The sequence below is a fragment of the Vanessa atalanta genome, chromosome 21, assembly GCF_905147765.1.
Source record: "Vanessa atalanta chromosome 21, ilVanAtal1.2, whole genome shotgun sequence".
NCBI classification, from domain to species: domain Eukaryota; kingdom Metazoa; phylum Arthropoda; class Insecta; order Lepidoptera; family Nymphalidae; genus Vanessa; species Vanessa atalanta.
Genome location: NC_061891.1, coordinates 1,426,788 through 1,454,669, shown reverse-complemented (window position 1 = coordinate 1,454,669; position 27,882 = coordinate 1,426,788). Strand labels below are relative to the sequence as shown.

General features: G+C 33.6%; 1 protein-coding gene across 1 annotated transcript in view; it reads right to left on the bottom strand.

Annotated features, from left to right (window-relative positions):
* Positions 1–761: 761 nt before the first annotated feature.
* LOC125072288 (leucine-rich repeat-containing protein 24-like) overlaps positions 762–27,882 on the bottom strand; it is a 47,786-nt gene continuing 20,665 nt past the window's right edge. Inside the window, exon 2 of the mRNA XM_047682854.1 lies at positions 762–3,057. Within this exon, the coding sequence (XP_047538810.1) occupies positions 1,268–3,022 (1,755 nt within the window). The 5' untranslated portion in view covers positions 3,023–3,057 and the 3' untranslated portion in view covers positions 762–1,267. The remainder of the gene's footprint in view (positions 3,058–27,882) is intronic.

Here is a 27,882-nt window from a genome sequence, read left to right as displayed (position 1 = left end):
ATGAGCGGTGATGACTACTCACCACTACTTAACTTACGGGGCCTATCTATTTAAATGGAATAACTAATAGTAGAAATTTCTTACATTATGGGCGGTGGTGACTACTTAGCACTACTTATTTTACGGGGCCTATCTATTTAAAATGAATATCTGATAGATTTACGTTCATTTTAGTCAAGTCTTTGATTAATGCTTTACAAAAATATTTTTATGACTAAGAATATTTTATTGAGAGCAACAATACCATATTATGCGACTGATTTTGTATTATATTTTAATAGATTTATTTTATCTTAAATCTGGTTGGGGATATAACCACTCAGTTCAATTTTTTTGCGTACGTATTAATGCGATGATAAAAAAAAAATATAAGGAAAACTGCAGCGATCATGTGATCTTGTCATACGCCTTAAATTTACGTACTTATTATGCTTTTTAAAATTCAGAAAATGAAAATGGTACTTAAATTTTTAATTAAACAAACAACAATTTTTATCTAGGGTACCTCAAAAGTTCTCTGGGATTAGTCCACCTTTGTAAACTTTCCTAAATAGTAAAATTTTGTCCTAGTATGATCATTAATTTGTGTGTAAAAATATAAAATAAGAACTGATGAAAAAACAATTGTACTTACATTATTGCTCGTTTCTGATTTCAGTTCGCTCCTGTCACTGCAGCCCATATTTTCTGGTGGTTAAAGCTGTTAAACAGGGTTCAAATAAAACAAAATAATTTATTATAATTTGATCTGTTTATTTTTACATTATTCGCTTTCAAATAAAATTTTTAGAAGCTATCGTTGGCCTATTTAAAGTATATAGCTTTATACAGTCGTAAGTCACAAAGAGAGATGAAAATAAGACAAAGAGGTCAGTCTTATATTTGGGAAGTTTGTAAACATGACTAAACAATATTTACAAAAGTTGGGAAGACACATACGCGAAGTCATAAAAGGAACATCTAGTAAATTAATAGGTCGAGACTATGTAAATACTTTCACATACCAACATTCCGTACGAACAACCGATCCACATAAAATGTTTATCTTACAGTTTTTTTCTCAATATTGATAACAAACAACCTTAAGTTATTAAATCTCACAAGATGTCTCACATCGCTCGCACACACTATTTACAAATTTTAATTAATCACGTTTAAAATTATCGTATCTTAAATACAATAAAATTGGGAAATAGTCTAATTGACTCAAAAAGTTTTAGGTACCAGGTCACCTTAAATTGGCGGCATCTAGTACCATTGGCCTAGGCTAAAGTGAGACAAACTCCGGTGGTGGTGGCGGTAGGGTAAGGACAGGGGTCTCTGATATTTCTATATTCTCTGAGCTAGCTCCTGGGAGTGACCACGTGGAGCTACCAGTTGCCGTCACTCTAGGACCCATATTGTCATATGCGGGAGCGTTACAGCATGTTCTACTTCTCCGAGGTAACGTTGCACCACCACTAAGTAAATCTGGATATTTTCCGGGTTCACCTCGACCGGAAACTTGGACAGATATAAATATATTTCCGTAAGGAACTGGAACAGCAAACTCCGCTGGTGGAGGTGGAAACGCACCTGGTGTACCTTCAATAGTTATGTGGACTGGATCAAAGCCACATCCTCTCGGTTGATCGTCTATAGACCTCTCTGTCAATTCGAAATCACACGGTGAAGCCATATCAGCAATCGAACGGTCACAACTAACTACTACTGAAGCATCTATCAAACGTTTCTCTTGATCAGTGAAACTCCGACTTGGTGGTACTGTACGTCTTCTTAATTGCCAACAAGCTACAGCGGCAATAAACCCAAGACATGCTAACGCACCTAAAGCTCCAAAAACAACTCCGAGCAGTTGTGGTATTCCTGGAGCCGTCCGTGCAGTGGCAGTTTGAGATCTAGGTAAAACAAGACTTATAACAGCTCTAGATTCGCCAGCCATACTTTTAGCTACACAGGTCCACTCTCCAGCTGCACTTGAAGTTACATTTAATAATGTTATATTCACCCATCTAACGCTTCCGGGAACTTTGTCATCTATAGTATCGTCTTCAACTACTGTATCCGTTTCTTCCATATCGCAGTCAATTGTACTATTTCGTATTTCTACACCATCTAGGAGCCATGTAACTGAAGGTTTTGGTACTCCATGGACCCAACAACCAAATGTAGCAGCGAAACCTATCTCTGCTCTCACAACCAAGGTACTTGATTTAACTTCTGGAGGGCAAGCCATGTTCTCGCTTGGTACATTGCGCCATTTATTCCCTGACTGAGTCGATGGTTCTACGCAAACTAATTCTTCCGTTCCCAATTTACTTTCTAAAAACCAATCCTTAAACTCACGTAAACGACAATCACACCGCCACGGATTGCCCGACAATGACATAGTCTTTAAGGCCGGTAGTGAAAAAGTAATCAAACGTAGGAATGTTAGTTGATTTCTTCGTAAGTCTATAGTCTCTAGTGATTTTAAATTTCGTAATGCGTTTGTTTGTATTGTTCTTAGTCTGCAACCATCTAGCAGGAGCATTCGCAGATGTGGAAGTGTTGGAAACTGATCTGAGATTAATATTGTCAATGGGTTATTACTAAGTACTACCAGTCGCAATCTTTCGTTTCCTCTGAATATATCTCTCGGAAGAACGGCCAAATCGTTATCAGCCAAATCAACTTCAACTAAAATTCTTAATTCTAAAAAAGCGTCTGCGTGAATAGATCTAAGTTTCGTGGCTCGTAAATTAAGCCGTTGTAAATTGAGAAGGCCAATGTTTAGAAAAACTTCCTGCGGGAGATTTCTTAAGGGGTTATCGTGTAGGTCCAATACTTGGATGTCTGATGAGAGAGATGGCGGGCGGCGTAGGTCACCGGAGGCACACGTGGCGGTTTTCTTCCCGGAGGACCACTTACAACGGCAGGTTGCGATGTGGGCGCAGTCGAGCCAATCACTGGCGGTCCTCGCGGTACACGTCGTGAAGATAACTATCCAATACCACCTAGCCCACGACACGCGCATACTCATCTCATTTCGCCTTTGTGCTTACATCGGCCGTATGCCTGTAACAAGAGAGAACAATTTATTTAAAAAAAAAAATGCTCTTATTATGTTTTGAAGATATTTTTTAGTATTTTATTACAGTTCAGAAGTATAAATGTATATTCTTTGTTATAAAAAAAGTACAACAATATTTACTCATTTAACTTTCACAAAGTTGAAATAAGTCCGAAAGATGACCGTAATATTCTCTCAGTATGTTCTTTGTGAAACAGTAACAAATGAGCACGAAGTTATATAAAAACAATTAATGTTTTGGGAAAATCGTACAACTTATTTCAACTCCAAATTACCAACCCGCCGTCTCTCAAACCCAAGAATTATATATATTTTATTTGTAGACGGACTGGCAAATTAGTGGTATAATAATTATCGATGTGTGGGTACAAAGGCTAGGACGGTATAGTTTAGCCCACTGTCAGGGCATCACATGGCTACCTGATAATCACTGCAACCCTTAAATATTATGCCAAATAAAATTTTAATCATTTAAATACACCAACCATGGGACCAGTTGTGTTATTAAATGCTATTGCATTTACAGAAAAACAAAATAATAGGTCCAACGTATTCGTAATATTAAGTTACCTATGATTATATATTTTTTTAATTATAATTGTAAAAATATACACAAAACTATTAAAAAGTTGAAAAACTAAATCTAATTATTTGTACCTTCGAATTCTAAAAAGTATAATGTGTTAAAAAAAGTCAGTATTCAATATATTAGTTAAATATCGCGTATACAAAAAGTCTTACAAAATATGACAGAATTATGTTCTATCTGCACATTTCAAGATCTATTTGGCATGTTTTGATAAACGTCCGCATCGCCCCCATGCGGTCCGGAGGTTTTCTGTCAAGATTAGAAGGATTAATGGTTTGGATAGGTTATTTGTCTTGTCCAGTTGGTTCCGGCCTCACAGATCGATTCGGGAAATATTTGTAAGACATAACCACATTTTATCCATTCTTTCCACAAGAATTATCGGCGCTTGAATAGATAATAAGGTGTTCAAAAGAACTTACGTATAATAAATTGGCAAAGTCAATAAAGAGCTTAAACATGACCCCCAATGGGTTAGATGGGGAAGAGATGTTCAGGGCAAAAACTTTTCTCTTTTTTGAGGTTGGCGCTTATTTCTCCGCGCTGCAGGTAGGAAATTATGCTTCGGATTTTCATCCAACACAAGCAGGTTTTCTTATTTCTTCACAATCGAGCATAGATTAATTATAAAACCAAATTAAGTATATGCAACTAGTCAAAAGCGATCCCGTGATGCTCCCCGAAGAAACAGAGTGGGTACCGCTGATGTTTTAGTGTGTAAACTAGCGCACATAGCGGCGGCATGTCCCACATAGAGAATAAAATTAGGAGGTCTGCCTGAGATTGCAATCTTCGGTTTAAAATTAATGTGTATAAGAACACATTACTTAGTCAAGTTTGTATCTTCTAAATAATGATTTTTAAAACAGAATTATTATGGTGAAATTGTTATAATCCAATTTCAATAATGCTGCTCTAGGTAGGTTTCATTAATGCTGGCTAGGATTTTCCACGAACTAGAGATTGACTACCCACGTGTTGTTATTTCTCATTGGTGCGGAATCGATCTCTGTTTTGACAGCTATTTGTAACAGCCAATTACATGTTTCCATCTGGGTTTTATTATTTAAGTCCACCAATTATAATAGAAAGCGCGTTCAGACATCATTGCCTTATAAAAAAATATCACCTCTTTGAAAAAAAAGAGTGGCTTATTTAAATTCAATATTATTAATACTGTTTTATAATTTATGCATATTACAATAGACAATATTCTAAAAAATCAGTATTAACAAAGTTTGTAATATGATTTATCTTTGAAGCCATAGTGTAACGTGCTTATAACAATTCCAGTAACACTAAGTCCTGTGCGAGGTATCGCTCAGTCATAGCCATTCGTCAAGTCATCCATGATACATTTCTCATAAGCTTGGTTTTGTGCAAATCCGTCTGAGTACTCATGAGTTATTCCACCATCTAACATCGATACCTTGTATTGCTATGACAAATGTAAGTATTGTAATCAGCGGCACAAGGGACATATTATACAAAATGGTTGGCGGCTCAATGATTTAAGCTAGAAGTACCTCCAGCTTATTTGAATAAATATATACACCCATATTGTATATCCATTGTCATATTTGAGATAAATAATCGTTCTTTTTACCCGGACTCAGGTCTTTATTTCCGTGTTTTCGTGGAAGGTTTTTGACAATCAAAAAGCAAGTGTAACGCTTCTATATTGAAATTGGATGGAGACTTTTATAATAACTTGAATACAGGTAGTATGTACTTTCTATTCTGCCTATCTAGCTAAAATAAATTATAACAAGTAAATCTCTTTAAATTTATTATTTTGAAGGCAATTTATTAAATAGAAGACCTAGGATTATTTATACAAAAAAAATTATTCAATTTTCGTAAACATCAAATTCCAGGCGACCAAATCCCAAAAGATTCGAGTTTTAGATAGATATAATTCACGAGGATTTATTTTACTTATCTTCTACGCCCTTAGGGTATAGTAAAAGATTAATTATTATCTTGATGTTTTACTTTTCTTTGCATTATTTAGAAGGTTTGTTCCACTTTTTTTCTATATTAATTTGGCTTTAGACGTCGTTTTTAAGCGATATTCTCTAAAATACTTCAGAAGGTATATTGTTTGAGTATTAAAGTATTACTCTTACATAATTACCAATTCATTATATTTAAATTAAATTTATGGACAGAAAAAAATACAATCAGTATTAAAAATAAAAGTAATCAAAATTATATATTTAAAATACATTATGTATATTGCATCGACCCAAAGCTAAAAGTAATAAGTAGGTTTGAGTCGTTTTTACCTCTTCATAAATTAGCCTATTTTCAGTACGGTTCTAATAAAACTCTAAATTTTTCCAAAAAAAATAAAGTACAGTGCAGCATCATCTTAACATAAATAATTTAAATAAATAGAGTCAAAAATTATGATGCTGTTGCTACATTGGCAAATCCATAATTTCGAAGGAAAAACGTATCAGACGATTTAATGACTGGTTACCAAATGTTATCTTTTAAAGTCCTAATACAAGCAGCTTTAAATATCAAAGAGAAAAATATACACAATATTTTGTACACCATTCTTGGTGCAAATGCCAGTGCGCTGACCCCAGACAGATTACCAAGATCATTTACCCCGAGCTCTCTCGATTTCGCTAAACACGATAAAACTCAAACGTATTCAAAACTTGAATAAAACTGCAACTTTAATTAACACACTCGAATTTGAAAATAAAAAGTTAATCCACACAAACAAATACAATTGACGTGTGACACAAAAGCGCTCGTTTGAGAAATAAACAGAAAACAAGTTAAACAAAATGGAAAACACTTTAACACGTTGGATTCTCGAGCACTTCACTTCACTGGATGCAGTCAGAAAGTTTAGAAATTTGCGGCACTGTAGGTGAGAATCGAGCAAAGTTTCCACATTGAATAAACAAGACTGCAAAGAGTCACTATACTAAAGCCTATTTTTTCAAAAAAATCCTCTTTGGTTTAAGCTACGTCTAAAATAAATAATTATTAGTTATATTGAATGATAAGCTGAAACAAACCGTAGGCTAGGATATCCTGAATCTTGGGCGGCGGGTTCCAAATCAAATAAAATTTGCCTAATTCAAAGTCAAAGTCAAAAATCTTTATTCAATATAGAAGTGTTTACACTTGCTTATTGATTGTCAAAAATCTACCACCGGTTCGGAATTTAGCACCTCGGACCTGAGAAGAACCGGCGAAAGAAACTCAGCGGGATTTTTTTTTTTTTAATTAGTGCTCATTACTGTATCATTTTCTGTGACTGTGTCTCTAGATTTTGATACGCTATTTTTATGTATCCTTTATTCCTTTGGTGGTAGGGTTGTGCATGTCCATCTGGGTAGACACCACTCACCACATATTCTACCGCCAAGTATATTTTTTTCCGGTTTGAAGGGTGACTGCGCAAGTGTAAATAAATTCACAAGGAACTTAACATCGAAGTACCCAAAATATCATACGTGCCCATGGAGTTGTGGCTGATTATCATCAGTTGGCCTATTTGCTCGTCGACTGATGTCATAAAAACATGAAATGTCGCATATTTACTTTCAACTTCAAGCTCTTTCTTCCGTAATAGTTCTGATGTCAAGAAACTAGTCTCATTTCCTTTGAAAACATTTATACGACAATCAAACAACTCATTCACGAGATAAAAGTAGTTCAATCTGAGATCAATTTAACCATGAAGAAATAACAGACACTGCCATGAGACATGTTGGCAATCCTTTGAATACCTTTTGAAGTGTACGTTGCGTTTAGTTACTCAGTGATGCAGAATAAACACGAGCGACCGCTTCCAGCGCAGTATGAGAGTTTGTATTTGAATTATATAACCTGCCGTAAATATTATGCCTTAGAAAAGTCTCAACAATATATTATAGTATCGCAAAGCGTACAATCACAGCGTTGTTTTAGCGTACAATTATATGTATATAATGAATTGTATTTTAAGAGTACTATATTTTAGCTTATTTAAAGCCAAAATTGACAATATCACGTTATTTATGACTACTTTTTTTCTGCCTCATTGGTCTAGTCTCTAGTTAAGGTTCTATGCTCAAACCCCAGATGATGAAAAGTCTCAGTTAGTTGACGCGTGACACAGACCCTGGGCAAAATTGGTCACGACAACATTATCTCCACTGCTTTACGTCTTAACCACTCCAAATACAAATTTATTGGAAGAAATATGACTATATTAATACTTTTAAAATTGACTTTAAACACAACGTCATGAAAACTAAATAGTTCCAGGGCCTGAACGGTCTTTTAATAAAAAACACGGTATGAAAGTTATATCAAGTTGCCAAAGATTGAATATAGACCAAAAACATCAACCGACTTCGACTTCAATAATTCTAAAAAGATCAGTATAACAATTTCTTACAATTTCTGATAGAACCATTACTTCGAGTGAATACTAAAACGCAATGTACTTTAGTTGCTTTTAAAGTACGATTCAATTTATCAAAGTCTAAGAGCGAAAAAAAAAAGAATTCCGCATCTAGCCTCACCCTTCACTTCATTTACAAAATGTTTTTAGCTCATTTATTCATTATCACGTACTGTTTTTCTGAAATACAACTAAAAATATATTTTAGATGTTACAATTGTTTGGGAATGTAACGATCGCCTCCTGGCTATTTCTATTCATATTAAGTAAGTAATAAAATTGACAAAAAAATAGACCCACTGAGTTTCGGCGGTTCTTCTAAGGTCAGGGTATTTTCTTTTCCGAACCGGTGCTAGTGTTTCATTTGACTATGAATAAGTAAGTGTAATGCTTCTATATTGAATAAAGGAATTTGAGTTTAACTATATTTAGATATCCAAAAATCATATATTATGTTAGTTGACTTAAATTTATTTGAGAAATGGTTATAACCAAGTTTTTTCCTGTACTTCTTGGTACAGTTCTTGACGTCCCTTAGATGGTCTGCTAAGAACCCTTAGGTAAAAAACATAGATTTAAGAAAGGTACGAAGACGTAACATCAGTGCATCGCCTAGCAAGGAATGTTGAGGGATATACGAAAGTGACTGGCAACCTTCGTTAGCCGGAGAGGATCACAAAAAAGAGAAAGAAAGCATGATAATACAGAATATTAGAGAATACTCGAACAAAGGCTTTTTTTCACGCGAACCTTAACGAAAGGTTGCGCTCAAATATGGACAAACTAAACAGAATTTACAGATGTATTATAATTAATATATTAACATCGTGCGCGGTGATGAATGAATTATCGCGAGGAAACCTGAATATATAGTATAAAAATCTTCCACGTAAGTATCGTGAAATGAGCTACTACTTGAAAAAAATAGTAAACATTTGAAGGTTTTCGATTTTTTATTTTTTCTTGAACATAGTTTTAACTTATATAAATATTTCCTTAAATTATTTAACATTACAAAAGTAAAGCAACAGCCTAAACGTTCCACTGGTGTGCTGAAGCCGCCTCTTCATTTTGGGAAGGTTTGGAGTCAACCCCACCACGCTGCTCAGTGCGACTTGGTGGACATGAGTTTTTTTACATTAAAATTAGACAAATGGAGGTTTTCTCGAGATGTTTCCTTAACACCGCACGAAATTAATTATGTTTTAATGATCTCAACGACATTCGTATTTCCATTTTGCGTATTAAAGCGCTTTTCTATTTCATGTCAAGAAATATATTACCTGAAATGTAAAAGCTTCTTGGATTCCAGTAAGTTATAAATTCGATTCGAAAAGAATAAAAGTGTGATATCAAAGATTGCTTGTTAAAACACAACGTTTAGTTTTCTTCTTTACTTAAAAGGATTTTGCTTCGAATCGTTTCCTTTAGAACTCTTGAATTGTATCTTCAAACGTCTTTTTCAGTGTTCTTTTACGATATAAATTAAATTTTTCTATTGCTTTATCTTTAAATTTCAATGTTGTATAATGATTAACGATTCAATTACAGATTAGAATTTTCATCAAGGCTAATCCAGTGTCGGTTGATATTTTAATAATATATTACACATTATTTACTAGTTTTCTAGATTTTAACATGATCTATGAAGATCAAATTGGTATAAGGACTTATGTAGAAAAAATAAATGCTTTATAAACGGGAAGGGAGTTAAAAAAAGAGAGTTGTCGTAGTTAAGTGTACCCATTTGGAACGAATTTGATTTCGCTTAAATTTACAAAATAAAATAAATTAACAAGTTTGAGAATTAATAAAAGACAGGAAACACATTTTTGTATTAAAATCCCGTTTGAATTAAAAGAATAACATTTTTTTTTTAATAATATCAAACTGCCTATAAAAGAAAGAGGCAGAGACGCGCCTTTCCTTACGCGACGTTTTGCCAATTCACTGTAATGTAAGCGGTGTAAAAAACTTCGTTCGAAAAACGTATAAATCATGTCTTGTATCAATTTTTCATTAGCGAACCAATACCACGATCGTTAACACAAAAGCTAACATCTTCCGTTCCTATCATATCATTCGGCTCGTAAGGGTTAATATCAAATGTTTTTGAGAACCAACTTGGCTTCAAGGGCAAACAATAATCCGTACTGTCTGTACGTCCTTATTCCGTAAATCTTTGATTCCTTTATGGTGTGAACCTCACGCTTGTTTCTCAGAGGTACGTGTAGGTTATGTCTAACCATGCAACCCTGAAGAAGAAGGAGAAAAGTTAAAGCACAGGAAACAGTCTGTAAATGTCACACTGTTCCTGTTTCCTCTTTTTTCGAGGAGAATATTTGAAGTGTACCACCACACTGTTCCTGTTTCCTCTTTTTTTGAGGAGAATATTTGAAATGTACCACCACACTGTTCCAATACGATTCGGTAGATATTTCGCCGGCAACTTGCTTAACTACACATTCAATAAACAGGCTAGCCATTGTAAAAAGCTATTCCATTCAGCTAAAGACATTCAGGCAGTACATCTTCCGTTCATCATCGCTCTATTAGTAATTAGGTTTAGATTTCCCTAAAAATATACCTTAGTTAACCAAAAGGCTAATTAGACTATTTGGCTATGAAAGATACAGATGTGTCAGATTGATCCAACACATGCAGATTTCCTCACGATGTTTTCCTTCACCAAGACGAGAGGGATAAATTAATTATGAGCACAAATTAACGAATGGTCTTAACGAACTTTATGTGTTCATGCCATTGTACCATCATAGCTCAGAAATAAAGGATACATTAAAACAAAATAAGGTTGAATTTTTTTATCGATATGGAATACTATACTATTATCAGAGATACCATAATTCTACAGTTTTGATTGTGACACTGCTTGCAAATAAAAACACACAGACATAAAAGCCGTTAACAATAGAAATACTTCACCAAAAGAAAGAAATTTGATTACTAAAGAAAGGAAAATGATTAAACTTGACAGTTTTGGAGAGGAACGCAAAGATTTACCGATCTGTGCGCTAGTAAGTTCTTATGTTTATAATAAGAATCACGTTGCAAAACAGACGCTTTTTAGTGTCTATTTGCGAAGTGTCAAATAATACTGACTGTATTTGACGTGAACTTGACGTTTTCTCTTTAAAATTATGAGAAGATTTAAATTATGAAGAGAATTATACTAATTGAAAATAGTTCAAGTAAATATCTTTACCAATTTAGTCCTCATCCATATTTTGGTCGTTATGTTTTTAAGATTTGATGTAGCAGGTAATATCAGATGATATATAGATAATATAGAATGATTTTATGGAATTGGCATGGATATTATAGTAGCCTATTAAAATGAAACCTTTTTTCATTGAATACTTTGCAACGTACATCAAAAAACCTTAAATGAGAATAAACTCAATCACGCCAGAACGGCTGAACGGATCTGAATGAAATCTGGCACTGAGACAGACTATAGTAAAAATTTATATAACATCTCCAAATCTAACACGCTGATCTAACCACCCCCCCCTCCCCTCATACAGGCGAAGCGGTTTGTCGTTTGTACTAGTATCGAATAAAAATAAAACCTTAGACATAAATGTAAATATATATATTTTTTAAAACTATTTCGTTATTCTTTTTCATTTCTCATGGAGGTATTACAGAGTGTACGAAATAATCCGCCGCCCTATTCGCTATCATTACATTTTGAAGATCAAAGATATCTTATAAAATGAAAAATTACTTAATATTCAAATTTGAGAGGAAAGGGTAATTTGATGGGTCTAAAAAGATACTTTTGAGAGATTTATCGTAATTGGGTGGATGATGTACTTTTGTATTCATTTCTATGTGGAAAGAGAATTGATGATAAATTATTATTGTATTATATTTTGACAAAAGAAAATGTATGATCGTGAATGAATTGCAAATGGGTTTGTAAGCCCAGTCGGCGACCGTCCAATTATCACATACTAGCTGCTCGTCCCGACTTCGCTCGGCTATATTACAGATTCTGTCATATACGATTGCGAAACCGTTTACTCAGCTTATGCAACCGAATCTCTCGAAAATAATAATTTCGATTCGCTCCTATTGGTCGTAATAGATGGTATATAGCCTATAGCTTTCCTCCATAAATATTCTATCTATCACTGATAATATTTTTTCGTATAGGAGCAGCAGTTCTTGAGTTAATCGTGTTCAGCAAACAAACAGACAAACAAACAGACTCTTCAGCATTATTATATTAGTATAGATTCAACTGCCAAAGTACAATACTTAGTATAGTTGTATTCCGGTTTAAATGGTAGTTGTGCCAGTTTATAGGCGTATGGACATAATATCTTACTTTCAAAGATTGGTTGTGCATTGATGATGTATATATCTAATGATGACAATATGCGGTAGTAACAACCTACTTTAAATTAAAAAAAAGTTAAGTCTTTGAAGTTTCTTGAAGATGATTATCATTTATCACCAGCATGAGGATATACGAGTAAAGGCCCGTGGGGAGAGGTCCTAAAAAAAAATAAAAAATATTTTTAGATATTTTAAAGACTTAAAGATTATATTGTAATTAATATTCTATCAAGAATGACCGGCAAGAAATTCATTAGTTACGCTTGTCCAATTAAACAGCTAAGGTATCTTAAAAAATATAATTAAAAACAAAAAGTGCCACGAGAGGGAACACATGGTTAGAACAAAGATACTTTTGCTGTATATTTTTTATTAAATAATAGAACCAATGAAATAAATGTTCGAGAATAATTAAATTTACAAGAAATAAAACTGATATTCAAAATCTCATGAGTATTAAAAACAACAAAAATAAGTTTAAATGCTTTATTGAATCGTATATAATAGAGACAGAAAAAGAGGCAAAGGCCGCCTGGAAGGGTCATAACGCTTTTTACTCACATGGAGATTTATGTCAGTCTACTCTACTGTAAGCCGCGTAAAATAACTTTGTTCCAAAAGCAAAATATGAATTCAATGATAATAATTTTACAATGGGTATAAATATTAAAACCGTGTATCCAACATAACTTGGAGGTAGGGCTTTGTGCAACGCCATCTGGGTAGAGACCACCCACTCTTCAGATATTCTACCGCCAAACAGCAGTACTCAGTGTTGTTGTGTTTCGGTTCAAAGGATGAATAAGCAAATGTAACTACACGTACAAGGGACATTACATCTTAGTTGCCTAGGTTGGTGGTGGTGTAAGGAATAGTTAATACTTTTTTACAGTGTTATTGTCTATAGACGGTGGTGACAGCTTATCAGGTCCCCCATTTGACCGTCCACCTAACTATATCTTTAATAAATACACCAAAAGTAAAGAATAGAACCACGATAGAACTAAAACAATGTCAGTTTAAATTTAATATAAAACGTTTTATGATGAGAAAGCCAGCTCAGTATATATTACAAAACAATAGTATTTACCAGAGCTGGTGTCTTTACTTGGGACATTCCGTAATATCAATAAATAATTTACTATATGAAGAAAATCAGCGTAGTCCATATATCTCGGACATTCCGTAATATAAAAAAATGTAAAGAAGAGTTTTTAAATAAAATAAAATATAGATTTTTTGGTCATGTTCCAAAATTACCTGACAACTAATCAAAATTTCAAAGGAGACTATGACTGTGACAATGGAGAAAAAATCTTCAGTAGATGGTATGCTATTAATTTTTGAATTCCATCGATCCTTCCCCCTTTTTTATTAAATGCCCAGGGAACGGGTTCCAGCGTTTTAAATGTTTCACTGCTGGGAAACCTTCTCCTCAAAGAGAAGAGAAGATTAGAGATCTTCCTTTGAAGAGAAGATTAGAGATACACAAGTGAAATAATCTCATTGAAATTTAACACATCCAGGTTTCTTCACGACGTTTTCCTTCACCACTAAGCTCGTGATGAATTATAAACGCAAATTAAGCACATAAAAATTCAGTGGTGCTTGCCTGGATTTGACCCAAAATCATCGGTTAAAGTGCACGCGTTCAAACCACTAGGTCATCTCTACCACAGAGGGCTTGCCGCATTTTATCTTAATGTTGTTTACATTTCATTAACTCGACCTGATTGAATCACGATCACCAAATCCAGCAATCACCGATACACCCTGACACATATTTTGTACATGGACAAGATTCAATGATTTCCGCATACCACAGTTCATGTTGCGTAATTTGTAATGCATAGAATTAGTTCTGTTGGCAGTCTGCCACTAGTTATTCCGGGCGATGACCCCTTTACTGATACATCTTGTATGAAAACAATGCACGTTAAGCGTGCGAAATATTTTGCTGTTCGTTATGCAGTTTAATTTTTTCAACCGTTCCTAACGCGTGAGCTGAAGGGCATTGTGCCTAGACATTGTTTTATTTTTTCCTTGTGAACGTTTTTTTATGTCGTTTTTATTACAGTTAAGAGTAAAAAATGCCCGTGACGCTCGGCAGATGTGAAACATCGAAATTAATGGTTTTTGAAATAATTTGTCATTAAAGATAACCTATAAATAAATATAGATTAAAAAGTTTGGTGATAAGTGGTCCCCATCGCTCATAGACATTGGCTGTAAGAAAACTATTCCTCACATCGCCAAAGCGATGCCAATCTTTGAGACAAACATGTGCCAGTTACACTGGCTTACTCATCGTTAAAACAGAAATACAATAATATTAAGTATTGCAGCTGTTGCTTGGTGGTAGAATTATTGATGAGTGGGTGGTACCTACCCAGACGGGCTTGCACAAAGCCGTACCAAATAAATCAATTTAGTAATTATTTATACGACTACACTTTTTCTATTGTAGTTACTTTGGTATCGATAATATAATAAGCTTGTACGCTGGGTATGATCGTTATAAGGAAGTTCTTATGAAGTCATATAATACTTGCTGTTGCGTAAAAACAAAAATTAATATATATATAACTGAATTAAGCTAAGGACCCTTTAATTTTCATTTAAATAATTTAATGGTAAATGCAGGCATGTGTGATTCATTGAAGTTTATTAATAATTATAAATTATAATTGAACCGTCAATAGCGCAAAGGTATACGGGCCGCCTAGCGATGTAAAAAGTCGCAGGTTCGATCCTGACCCTTTGGGCTATTGTACCCACTCCTAACACGAGTGATAAGCTTAAAAGGAGTGGTAAATTGGAATATTAGTAATTCCTTCGTTAATTTGGGGTGTTGCTATTATTCTTTTTAATAAATAATAATATTAATTAATTACTTTTACTCGTTATTATTGACAAATACATCTAAGTTTTGGTTAATGTAACGAATTATTATAATAACGTAATTAAAACTAATAATTTGTTTCGAACAATATAAGTTGGCGGGTGTTGATTACTCGTGAAAGATTTCAATGTGAATTGATGTATATTTTATGATTATATATATATTTTTCCTGTTCTATGTTAACAATAATTATTAGGTACATATATAATAGGCTAGTTGACAAAATTTGGAAATTAGTTTAAAACTATAGCTTAGCATCTATTTCACCCCAAAAATATACTATTTTAAGAAAAATAGGTTTTTTATGTTAGTATTTTGAGTTTTTAGAAATGAACTTGAAATTGACCGCGAAAAAGGCCAAGACTGTCATGGCGTCTTGAATGACGTCACACCTCGCGAAACAGCCGTGTTTGTGTATGACAGTCAATTGTGTTTTTTAATAAATAATGAATTCCTCGTATTATAAATACTGTATGGTGTCCCAATGTGAAAGTACAACGATAAAAACGCCAGACAAATTATTCATATACGTACCAAACAATAAATAAATACGAATAAAGTGGTTAAATGGCATGGAAGCAAGATGCTCTTATTTTGTCAACTAATTCCACAATTTATTTCTGTGAAGATCATTTCGATGTAAGTATTAAATACAACTTGATATATCTATTTATAAATGTATAGTAAAAGAAATGAATTTAGCAAATATAATATATCACACATAACCTATAAAATGTTAGGACTAGAATAGGATTTTATGATTTGTTTGAGTTAAAATATTATTTTCGTTTTATAAAATGTAATAATTCAATCTCTTTTTATTTTTTTAGTTGCCAAATGATATGACTAATTATACAGAGTATCATATTATGGGTAAAGACACAAGTGCGCATGAAACCAGGTTGTATACCAACGAAGTTCGAATGCCAAGAAGATATATGTTGAAAAAACAAAGTTTGTCAATAATCGCAGAGTGTTTGAAAGATCCAGAACCAAGTAGTACCCCCAGTTTATCTGCCATAATGATAATTGATAGCAACAACGTAGCGTTCCGCGCTTGTTTCGCGAGGTGTGACGTCACGCGACTCTGATTGGTGTTTAATGTCACGTGATTAAATGCCTCATTTTGTCGATTTTATTTTCCAAAAATATAATTAATCTTTTATTATTTTTGTAGAAAAGTTGTTTTTTTTATTTACTAATTATCATGATTTATCATTAGAAACTCAAAGCCATCCGATTTATTATTACTGGAAACAAGCCTATTGTATTTAACTAACATGACTGTATTTTTATATATTGAAAAAGAGTAACTACTGAGTTTCTTGCCGGTGGTAGCTTTGCTTTAAATAGTTTGTTGACGATTCAAAAGTGCTCGTAAAGCCTATTCGAATGAAGTATATATTGATTTTGGTAATACCTAATAATTTAGCGTATTCGTTTCTTTTAGTTACCATGTGAATACAGTTCAATTTGTTTTTATGCTATTGTTGGAAAAGGGGCAGGAGGCTAACCTGATGGAGGATGATTACCATCGCTCATGGACATTTACAACACCGGGGAGCTTTCAAGTGCGTTGCTGACCTTTGAGAAATGTGTCCGCTGTATTTTTGAAGGATCCCAAGGCATATCAGTTTGCTGCCGGCGAAAGCCAGTTCTACAGAGTGGTTTTGCGAAGCAGAAAATGCCTTAGAAATCGCGCTGTTGTGGTTTTTCGGATATATATGTAATTTTAATATTACCGAAGTATAACAATCGGTAAAAGTGATGAATTTTGCAGTCATTATCACATTTACCAGATTGTGCAGTAATTGTGACAATGCCCGGCTATTTTTAATATTTACCACATTAATTACAGTTACCGTAACATAGTATAAGTACTTTAATTATATTTAAAGTAATAAAAAAGTATAAAAATTTATTTTATACATATTTTAATGTAAATAGCGTCAATTAATGATAATTTTAATTATCATAAATTTAATCAATTTATTACTGTATGTTTTGATGGATCTGTTAAATATTTAAATTTTATAATAAAAATATGCTAAGTGCTTTTGTTACGTTTTAAACAAAAGAAAAACGGAAATCATTGTTGAATATCATTTTCAAAGAAATTTTAAGTTGATGACGAGATATAATCAGACGAATAAACAAATTACTGACGTCAGTAAAGAAACATCCACCAAATAAGTAGAATTCTGGGGGCTATTGCTTATCGACTTGGTGGTTAGTTAAGAGATACAGAACAATGCAACTAGTGCTAGTATTAAACTTATTTAATAGCGTAAACGTTTACTGTGATTTTATGGAACAAAAACAGCGCCATCTAGTAACAGAAATCGGATTCACAATTAGTAAGCTTGGGGTTTCTTACGTCGCTGCTATCGTTCATTCGAAAGTGAGAACTTTAACGCTTGTGATTGGTCGTTTCCAGTATATTTCGAGTGATGGCGGCTATTTTGACAATTTAAAAAGTAAAATTTACGTCAAACGTTAACGCGAAGGTGAACTTATACGAGTAATTTTGTAAAACTCGCACTAGGCATACTGAAGTACGAACAGGGTACGATTCTTACCTCTACCGAATTCACCGGGCTAATTTAAGTTAAATTGTAACTACACAACCAAAACTACACAGCTGTGAATAATTTTGATAGTCTGTCGTACCTAGAAAGACTGAAGCCAGCCAGAGAAACAGTCATGGCTAATTTTCTACCGTTATATAAATACAACATTTATGTATAAACAGTTGAGTTGTACATTCGCAGAACACAGAGTTTGCTACAGATAATAAATACATTTACTCTCTGATTCACACCTCTATTTATACTAATCAGAATACGTAACGCATAACGGAGAAAACTACTAAATAACAATATATAACAATAAGTTTTAGTATGTTATATTATTATAAATGTTGAGTTTTTCAGTACCAAGTACTTTAAATTTCGACTATTATTTAAGCGTGAATGGTTTGTTTTGAAAACTGACATTAGAAGTAAATCATTACATAGTATAAAACAAAGTCGCTTACCGCTGTCTGTCCCTGTGTATGCTTAGATCTTTAAAATTACACAACGTATTTTGATGCATTTTTTTTAAATAGATAGATTAATTCAAGAGGAAGGTTTATATGCATAATAAATGCACAATATAGTAGATGAACACTGATAATTTTAGAGGTTTTTGAAGTGATGTCGTAAATAAACACATTTTTTGCGCTTACAGTTTGCATTGTATTGCTGGCAAAATCCTACGAGATAGATCAAAATAATGTACTAGAGTATTGTACACCTTAAAAATGTCTCAAAAAAGTCCCAGATGGTATACGTCTATCTCTTAAGGATAGTCCACAACAAATATTTTGTATCCTTTCCTTTTTTTGATAAATAATGGCTAATTTTCGAAGCGATTTTAAACAATGCAGCATTAATCCTTATCCAATTAAGTACCTTAAATACATTGTATATTCAATATAGATCAATTTGGCCCTTTAAAGCATGTAATTTAAATGAATATTTTCGAAGATATTACAAATTTAACGCAGGAACATAGCGGTTTATCGTGTCTAGTAACTGAAAAATTGTGAACATTATAAGACATTCTGTAGTATATTTAGTAACAGCATTGCACACGTGCGAAGCCGGGGCGGATCGCTAATGTCAAATAAAAAAGTTATGTGACCTTTTTGCTATACTTATCTTTGATTTTCATTTAGAGACGCTAATGAATCGTTAATTGACTCTGAGAAGTAACTTATTGAAATATAAGGAGCGCTCTTAGTAGTCGTTAAATGTCTCCGAGTGTAGCGGAGACTTAAAAATTGACGAAGACTTTAATCACAGTAATGCAAAGGCACAATTAAAAATATTATTTCCTTATAAAAGATTTGAAATTCGTTTGAATTTTAAAAATAGAACGTAATTTCTAACAAATATGAGTGAAAAACAATAAAGCGGTTTGAAGTGATAATAAATTTTCAAAGTCCACGAATTTCACAATACATTTAAAAGGTAATTACTGTTTCAAAACTTTTCGCCCCAGACATAATTACATGGCTTTGTCAGAAGATGTTTCTTTCTCACTCACTCGACAGTGTTATTACATAAATATCTCTCTGTCTACCGCGTCACATTGTTTCGAGGTTAGGTCTTTAATAAATAACAGGCTTTGAGTTATTTCCTCAATATTGCTTCAGACTGTTTTTCTTTTGTTTCAGCTGCAGCGTAGCCATATTGTATTTTTTTTTTTAATTTACAATAATGTGTTTTCGGTTTGTTTATTTTTCATAAACTACTAAAACCTTGTGGATTAATTTCGTTGCAATATCGCATTTATCCTTTACAAAACTCCAACGAAGGAAATATGGTACTTTTTATGCCCAACATTTGACGACATACCCTTACAGAGCGAGCGGAACCGCGGGCTACAACTAGTTTACTATATTTTTTTTCTAATTTGGAACAACTAAGTTTACTTTATAGATTCATCGTCAAACTGATGACGATATTTCAATCTTTAATAATAATATAACCAAAAATAAAGAATTTGTTTGTTTGAACGAACTAACATAAACACCTCGCAACCCGATTTGATAAATCTTTTTGCGTCAGATAGTCAGTTTATTAAGAATGTTTATCTGTATAATAACGCGTAAAGCAAACACATTCGATCCATTTTTACATATGGGTGGATGGTTAGAGGAGTAAAGTTTTTACGGAAAAGGAGTGCAGAATTTTTTATATAACACTAGCGACCCGCCACGGCTTCGCGTGATTGCGATGCTGATACTAAATATACTACAGAATGTCTTACAATGTTCACAGTTTTTCAGTCATCAGACAATACAAACCGCTACGTCCCTGCGTTTTAAATCTGTAATATCTTCGTAAAAATGGTTATTGTGGGTTATCCCTAAGAGATAGACATATAACATTACGGATTTATTTGACTTTTTTAAGGTGTACAATACTGTAGTACATTATTTTGATCTATCTCGTATGGTTCAGCCAGCGTTTGCAATGTAAGCGCAAAAAATGTGTTTATTTCCGACATCACTTCAGAAACCTCTAAAATTATCAATGTTTCTCTACTACATTGTGAATGTAGTATACCTAAAAACCTTCCTCTTGAATCAATCTATCTATTAAAAAAAACCGAATCAAAATCCGTTGTGTAATTTTAAAAATTTAAGCATATATAGGGACAGACAGCGGTAAGCGACTTTGCTTAATACTATGTAACCATGAACTACAAATACATCAATAACCTTACACGCACGTGCGTTTGACTCACACAAATACACACAGTTAAACGTTACATATTATTTGCATGTAAGGTTCAAGTTTATTCAGACACACGTCATGTCAAATTTAAAATCAATAACGTTTTTGATACTAAGGTTTTTTATATTAATAATGACAAGATATTGCCTAACTGAGCTTTACTTTTTTTTCCTACCATTCGAATACTAAGTAACGTATATTATTGTTAGCCTGTAATGTTTGTTTTTGAATGTCTAATTTCGGCCAATGAGCGAACACTAGCATCCTCTAAAACTTTACACTTCGTATCATGCACAATCGTAAAATGTATGTATCGGTCTAAATTTAATTTCGATTGTACCACTTACTAATAAGTATACTATATATCCAAGTACTAAGACCTATTTTAAATATATAACAATAAAATTTCGACGACCTACGTGGTCGAGTAGTGTGTACGCCATTTTCATGGGTACGCCACTCCGAGGTCCCGGGTTCGATTCCCGGCCGAGTAGTCGATACGTAGGAATGTTTTCAATTTTTACTGATTATTATTTAGGTATATAATTTTTATCATAGAAAAAGATAAAATGTTTCAAGATAATATTTAAGTACCTCTATAATATAAATCACGTTTTCTACGAGAGTTCTAATAACTATAACGTACTCTTGTAAAAATTAAATTACTTTAATCGTGATAATATATTAAGTATAGACGATCATGGCTTGTCCGATGTTAAATACTTACGGCTAAAATATTATTTCAAGTGATTTTTCTGTCTCTTTTGTCTCAAAATCCAATAAAGAGAGCTCAGCCGCTGGACCAACAGCTTCACGAGCTAGTAAACCATGTGAGTTTAAGCACTGTTAACTCTTAAATTATATTCTACTACTAATAAAATTAAGCGCTGAGATGGCCCATTAGTAAGAACAACTGAAACTTAACTGAAGATTTCGGGTTCAAAGCCAGATATTGCTGTACACTCATCTGCTTAACTTTCTGTGTGAGCTTCAGCTCATGTTCGGATGTGCATTTATGCATTTATGTATGCAAATTTTCCACCTTACATATGTATGTTTTCCACCATTTTCCTCAAAAAATAGGCAAGAAGTCCCAGTTGTGGGAAAGGTTGTTATTTTATTTACATTTACTGAGAATTACTGTATACACCCAGAACCCAAATATCCAAAAACTCTTTATGAGAGAATTATCACTTTAAACATACGGAACCGCAAAGCTAGTAAATTCTCTTAGGAAAGTAAAATTACCTACAAAACCATTCTTTCATGAGATATCATAAGTATTTAACATACTTCAAACTAACCTTAAAACATGATACCATATCAAATTCACCTTCATAATATAACTATGTCCCAAAGGGTTAGCAACCTTAGTACGATACAACCATAAGTCTATAACATTCATATGTATATTAAACCTTTATGATAAGTATATACGATGAGTTATTGTTACGACCTGCGCGAGACATTTTGGAAATGTCATATTTCCAAAACGACGTGCTGTAAAGTGTATTATGACCACTTTATTGCTACAATAGTTATGGCCCGTTGTAACGTCCATGTGGAATTAGTTACGAGTGGAATCGGGCGTTGTATATTGGTTTAAATATATTGAAATATGGTTTTGGCTTTATTGTTTGATACTAAAATTGTTCTATTTTCATATTAATTCTAAAAGGCAGTTTAGAAGGAGATTTGTCAGTTTTTTGTTTTCTATTTTCACAAAAGAGTAAAGCAGTCGTTAGTTATAAGACAATTATTGTATTAAAATATAATATTAACAAATAATTTAAAATTATTCGGATTTTTTTCGACCTCTTGAATGCTGCAAACGTAATTCAAGAAACAACACTATAGCAGGGGCGACGAACCACAAAAACAAAACAGAAACAACTTGTTAACACCGTTTGTAAAATAACTTGAAACAACACAAAACAATCATGAAATAACAGAGTCATACGCGACATAACTATAATTATAACACATATACACGCATCAAAATTGCGTAGCGTCGAAGTTTTCCGAAATTTCTCGATGAGACACAAAGTGAGTTCTAACAAAATGCCACCACTGGAAAGAGGGCCAACAAAGTTATCATGCGTATAGTTTACTCCAACGTCCTTATTCAATTCACTAAATACTTTACTAATGTGAATTGAGCTTAAGAGATTTGATTATTTGATTATCGTGGTGGTAGGGCTTAGTGCAAGTCTGTCTTGGTAATCAAATACTGCCAGTAGAATACATATTATGGTTTTAAAGGGGAGCCTTGATAATGTGAGTTGTGGTTAATATTTGACAGTGTCAACGTCTATCGGTCGTGGTGATCACTAAACATCAGGCAAATTTACAACTCTGCCTACCTATTTAAATTTATAAAAAAAAAATACAAAATTAATACCACATTGATGAATAGTATATGTACTGCCGAAGCGAGTAATAGAGAGCCGAGATGGCCCAGTGTTTAGAACGCGTGCATCCGATGATTTCGGGTTCAAACCCAGGCAGGCACCACTGAATTTTCATGTGCTTAATTTGTGTTTATAATTCATCTCGTGCTCGGCGGTGAAGGAAAACATCGTGAGGAAACCTGCATGTGTCTAATTTCAACGAAATTCTGCCACATGTGTATTCCGCCAACCCGCATTGGAGCAGCGTGGTGGAATATGCTCCAAAACCTTCTCCTCAAAGGGAGAGGAGGCCTTTAGCCCAGCAGTGGGAAAATTTACAGGCTGCTAATGCTAAAAATGCTAATGATGAATAGAAGAAATTTTATTTAAAAACATTTAATATCAGTACGCATTTAATATTCAAGGGTCTATTCAATTATGTTTCATAAATTTCAATTCACTTTTTAAGTCACAGAATAAATTCAGTCCTTCATACAATATTTGCATTCCTTCCAACCTTTTAAACTTTTATTATACGAAAAATACATTTATAATTCAGTAACTACTTATTTAAATGAGTCGTTCCTTTGTTCGCAATTTCTGTTCAAAATTCACGTTGCAAAGTGACAAAAAAAACCCCCAACAAAAGGTCCCCCTAAAAGATCTAACGAATTTGCCTTTTCATAAGTTTTTACGACATTTAGGTTTCATATGTCGGATAAAATCGGATATGTATCTATTTTATTTTTAATTTAAGAAACAAAGAATGAGGTGCTGATCATATTTTTAAATGTAAAATTTGAATAAATTTACATGACACTGTTTAAATATCATTTTAAATTTATTATATTCGGGTTTTGATAGCGATAGTACCTCTTTATTATTTATCCACACTCAAATATCCAAACGTGAGAGCGTTTTTCCGTTGTGATTATATAGTGCTTGCTAGCTTCATAGTAGGCTATTATAACCACCAAGAGTGAGTAAATTATAATGGAGGAAGTCGAAGAAATTGCAGAAATGTGCAGTTTACATCGAGAGCGTTCGACTTGATAAGTGCTTTGTCATCACCGAACGTCCAATTAATAAAAAAGGTATGATCGCGGTCAAAACACGAATTCAATATCATAACATAACAAAACATAAGCAGCCAGTAAATTCCTCACTGCTGGGCTAAGACCTCCTCTCCCTCTGAGGAGAAGGTTTGGAGCATATTCCACGTTGCTCCAATGCGGGTTGGTGGAATACACATGTGGCAGAATTTCGTTGAAATTAGACGCATGCAGGTTTCCTCACGATGTTTTCCTTCAACGCCGAGCACGAAATGAATTATAAACACAAATTAAGCACATGAAAACTCAGTGGTGCTTGCCTGGGTTTGAACCCGAAATCATCGGTTGAGATGCACGCGTTCTAACCACTGTGCTCTCGGCTCTCAATATCATATTAATAAATTATAAAAAATCCAAATCCTTCTACGCGACTTATCGGTATACATACATAAAAAAGGTCCAACGAATTGAGAACCTCCTCATTTTTTGACGATTAAAAATATGTTTTAACCTCGCAAATCTTTTAAGTATACAAAACTGTTATATTAGGGAAAATTTTCTTGATTACGACTAAGCCCAAGGGAGATCTCGTAGCTTGTAAGGCTTTAACTGGGTAGGCTTAGATACATAAAATCTTAATAAAGGAGAAACAGCTCATAAATGTTTCACTGTTGGGTAGAGGCCGTTTTTGGTATAAATGAGATTTATGTTGAAGCACAGCCCGCCATGTGTTAGAATTTGATCAAAAATACATTTTTTCTTTGCAGAATATAAACTTCAAAATAATGATAAATGAGAAAGTAAGTATGATTGAGGAATTACAAACTGTCAATGTCACTGCATTATTAAATAATTGTGGAATATCTTTTATATACAAAGTCTATTAAATTAGTGAGTTCATGATATGACAAAATTAGGAATGGAAGATGACGTCGTACCTTTTTTGTTATTTTAGATTTTATATAATTATTTTAAAATATATGTTTTTTTTTTTTAAATATAATGGACAGGCACATGGTATTGGCCTATTTGCCACACACCCATAGACATTGAGGATAAAGAAAAATAAATTCCTTACATCGCCAATACGCGACCAACCATTGGAACCAAGATGTTATGTCCCTTGAACGCCTTTCAAACTAAAACACAACAATACTAATTTATTGCTCTTTGGCGGTTGAATGCAGGCGGGTTTGAACCAAGTAAAAATATCAATGTAATGCTTCTATATTGAATAAAGGTATTTGAATTTGGAACACAAAAGGAAAAGCTGCAGTTAAAACTAAAATATTAAAAAATATCACTCTAATACAATACGCTCCTATCATCTGTTATTCTATGTGAGTTACTGACGCTTCGAAATGACAAATCCCTAAGGAGTTTAACGTGATGAAAACTAACGTAATTCGTTCACGTACATAGATAAAAACAAGTGAAGATCAATGAGTTTTTACAGGATACGGCTCGGAAACTTCTTTATTTAAAACAACGATGAAACAAGAGGTATTGATGTTATCATTAAATGTTTAAGATTTTATTATTGCCTTTCGAAAATGATATCCTTTATGGCCCATTCTGCTCAATACATTGCGAGAGTTCAATTCCGAATTTTTGGTCCACTTTGTCCAGTATTTCTGTATTGAGCTTGATGGTTATACACCAAGGATTTAATAATAGTCCATAAAAACAAGTACAGGGTACTAAATCTGATAAGCACGTTGGCACGCAGCCCTTTTAAGAAGATAAGACGATTTTGAAAGTGTACAGGAAGTTTTGGCACCACCTCCAGCTTGTATGGATGAAATAGCAGATCTTCATGATGAATTAATCTCACTGTACGTTTGGATTACGCGCAGATTGATTAGGAAATTTCAAAACCGCCTTCCGTAATCTTTTGACATTTTACGTCCGATTCCGAAGGTTGTTTCGGATAATCCTGTTTTTATTTTTTTAGACATACTATTGATATTCATAAAAGTATCCACCCATCGCATGAAGACTGGTATGACTGGATTTTTATTTTAATTTTGAACGCTCGCTGAGTTGAAATAATTAAAATGTGGCTAGAAAAATACGCTACGGCGAATGGGCGCTCCTCGCTTGTCCACTGCGTAGTGATTATTGAACTAACCGTTTACGAGACGTTATGTGGGGCCCTTTCAAATGCGCCTATCCACACTCGTTGGGAACTAACAGCTGCTGTATGGTGCGCAATTCAAATAAGGAAGTTCCCACGCCACACCCTGTATAACCAAAAATATTAGACGAAGAGTCTTCCTCTCATGTAATGTATAATAATTATACTCTTCTTTTTATTTTCGTGACTTAGATTTCGTGTGAAAGTGTTACTAATATTCGCATTAGGTTGTATTTATCCCAAACTGTGGTAAAAGTCGGTGTTGAGGAAAAGTTTGGTAAGTTAACTACCACGCTGCTTTTGCGCTTATTTGTGTTGATGTGTGAGGTTTTTCTTCACTGCCAGCATCTTATGGAAAATATATCTAAACATAAACAATAAGTATAGGATGCACCCAAAAGTATGCTTGCTCATTGTTTATATCCGTGGTGTTAAGGTCAATACCGCGACAGGATAGTATTTAAAGATAAACAAAAGTTTTATTCTTTAACTACTAAAACAATTGAGCCAATTTTATTTCTGAGTGTGAAACTTAATTATCCTTTACTAATGTGCGTTAACCTAGTGTCCAAGACGACGCGTTCTCTCCTATGTCTATCTGTCTAGACATAAATAATATAAGTTTTACAAAATGTAAATCATTTGAAAAAACAAAATGGGCTCATCATTTTTGTAGCTCTAGACTGCTCTGCTCTGCTCTGTAACTTTTTTATCACAAATATTAAATCATAAATCAATACAATTTCAAAATAACGGTTGACTATTCAAATTGATAAAATACGCAATGCTCGTAGCAGGTGCTTAAGCACGTATGAACTCATCCGTGACTTAATCGATAATGACGAATTTCCAACTTTTTTTTGGTTTGGGCTTTTATTAGTGCCAAGAAGGCACAGATTATTTCGCCAATGTCACGTGCGATAGAGAAGACACGGTGGAGATTGGACGGTACGGTCGACATTACAGGCTTAATTTAATTTTGAAGGCATAATAGTATCAGAATGGCTTCTTAATAGTTCCACATTAGTTCACTCAAATGACAATCAGTGACGTATCGTAGTCATCTGTAAAATCAACGGCATAGATAATATTTACCCGCTGTCAAAACAACTGACAAACAAAGTAAAATCTTCTGCCATTCATCCAAATATAAATTTGACGTTTCCTCAAGAAAACATTATCTAGTATCTAGTCTAACTTATAACTTGTAGAATTAAGGCGATAAATATAATTTACCTCACAATATAAATTAATGGTTCGATTAGTGTGCTTAAAAATGTTTGATTAAATATTTAAAAAAGTTTTATTTATAAAATATTTAAACTATTTTGAGTCATCGTTACATTTTTTTTATGGCATTGGTTGACGGACGAGCATATGGGCCACCTGATGGTAAGCGGTCACCACGGCCTATAGTCAAAGGCGCTATAAGAAATATTAACCATTCCTTACATCACCTATGCGCCACCAACCTTGGGAACTAAATATAATGTCCCTTGTGCTTGTGATTACACTGGCTCACTCACCGTTCTAACCGGAACATAACAATATAGAGTACTGTTATTTGGCGGTGGAATATCTGATGAGTGGGTGGTACCTACCCAGACGGGCTTGCACAAAGCCCTACCATCAAGTGAATAACAATGATTATTCTTCGAATTATAAAAAA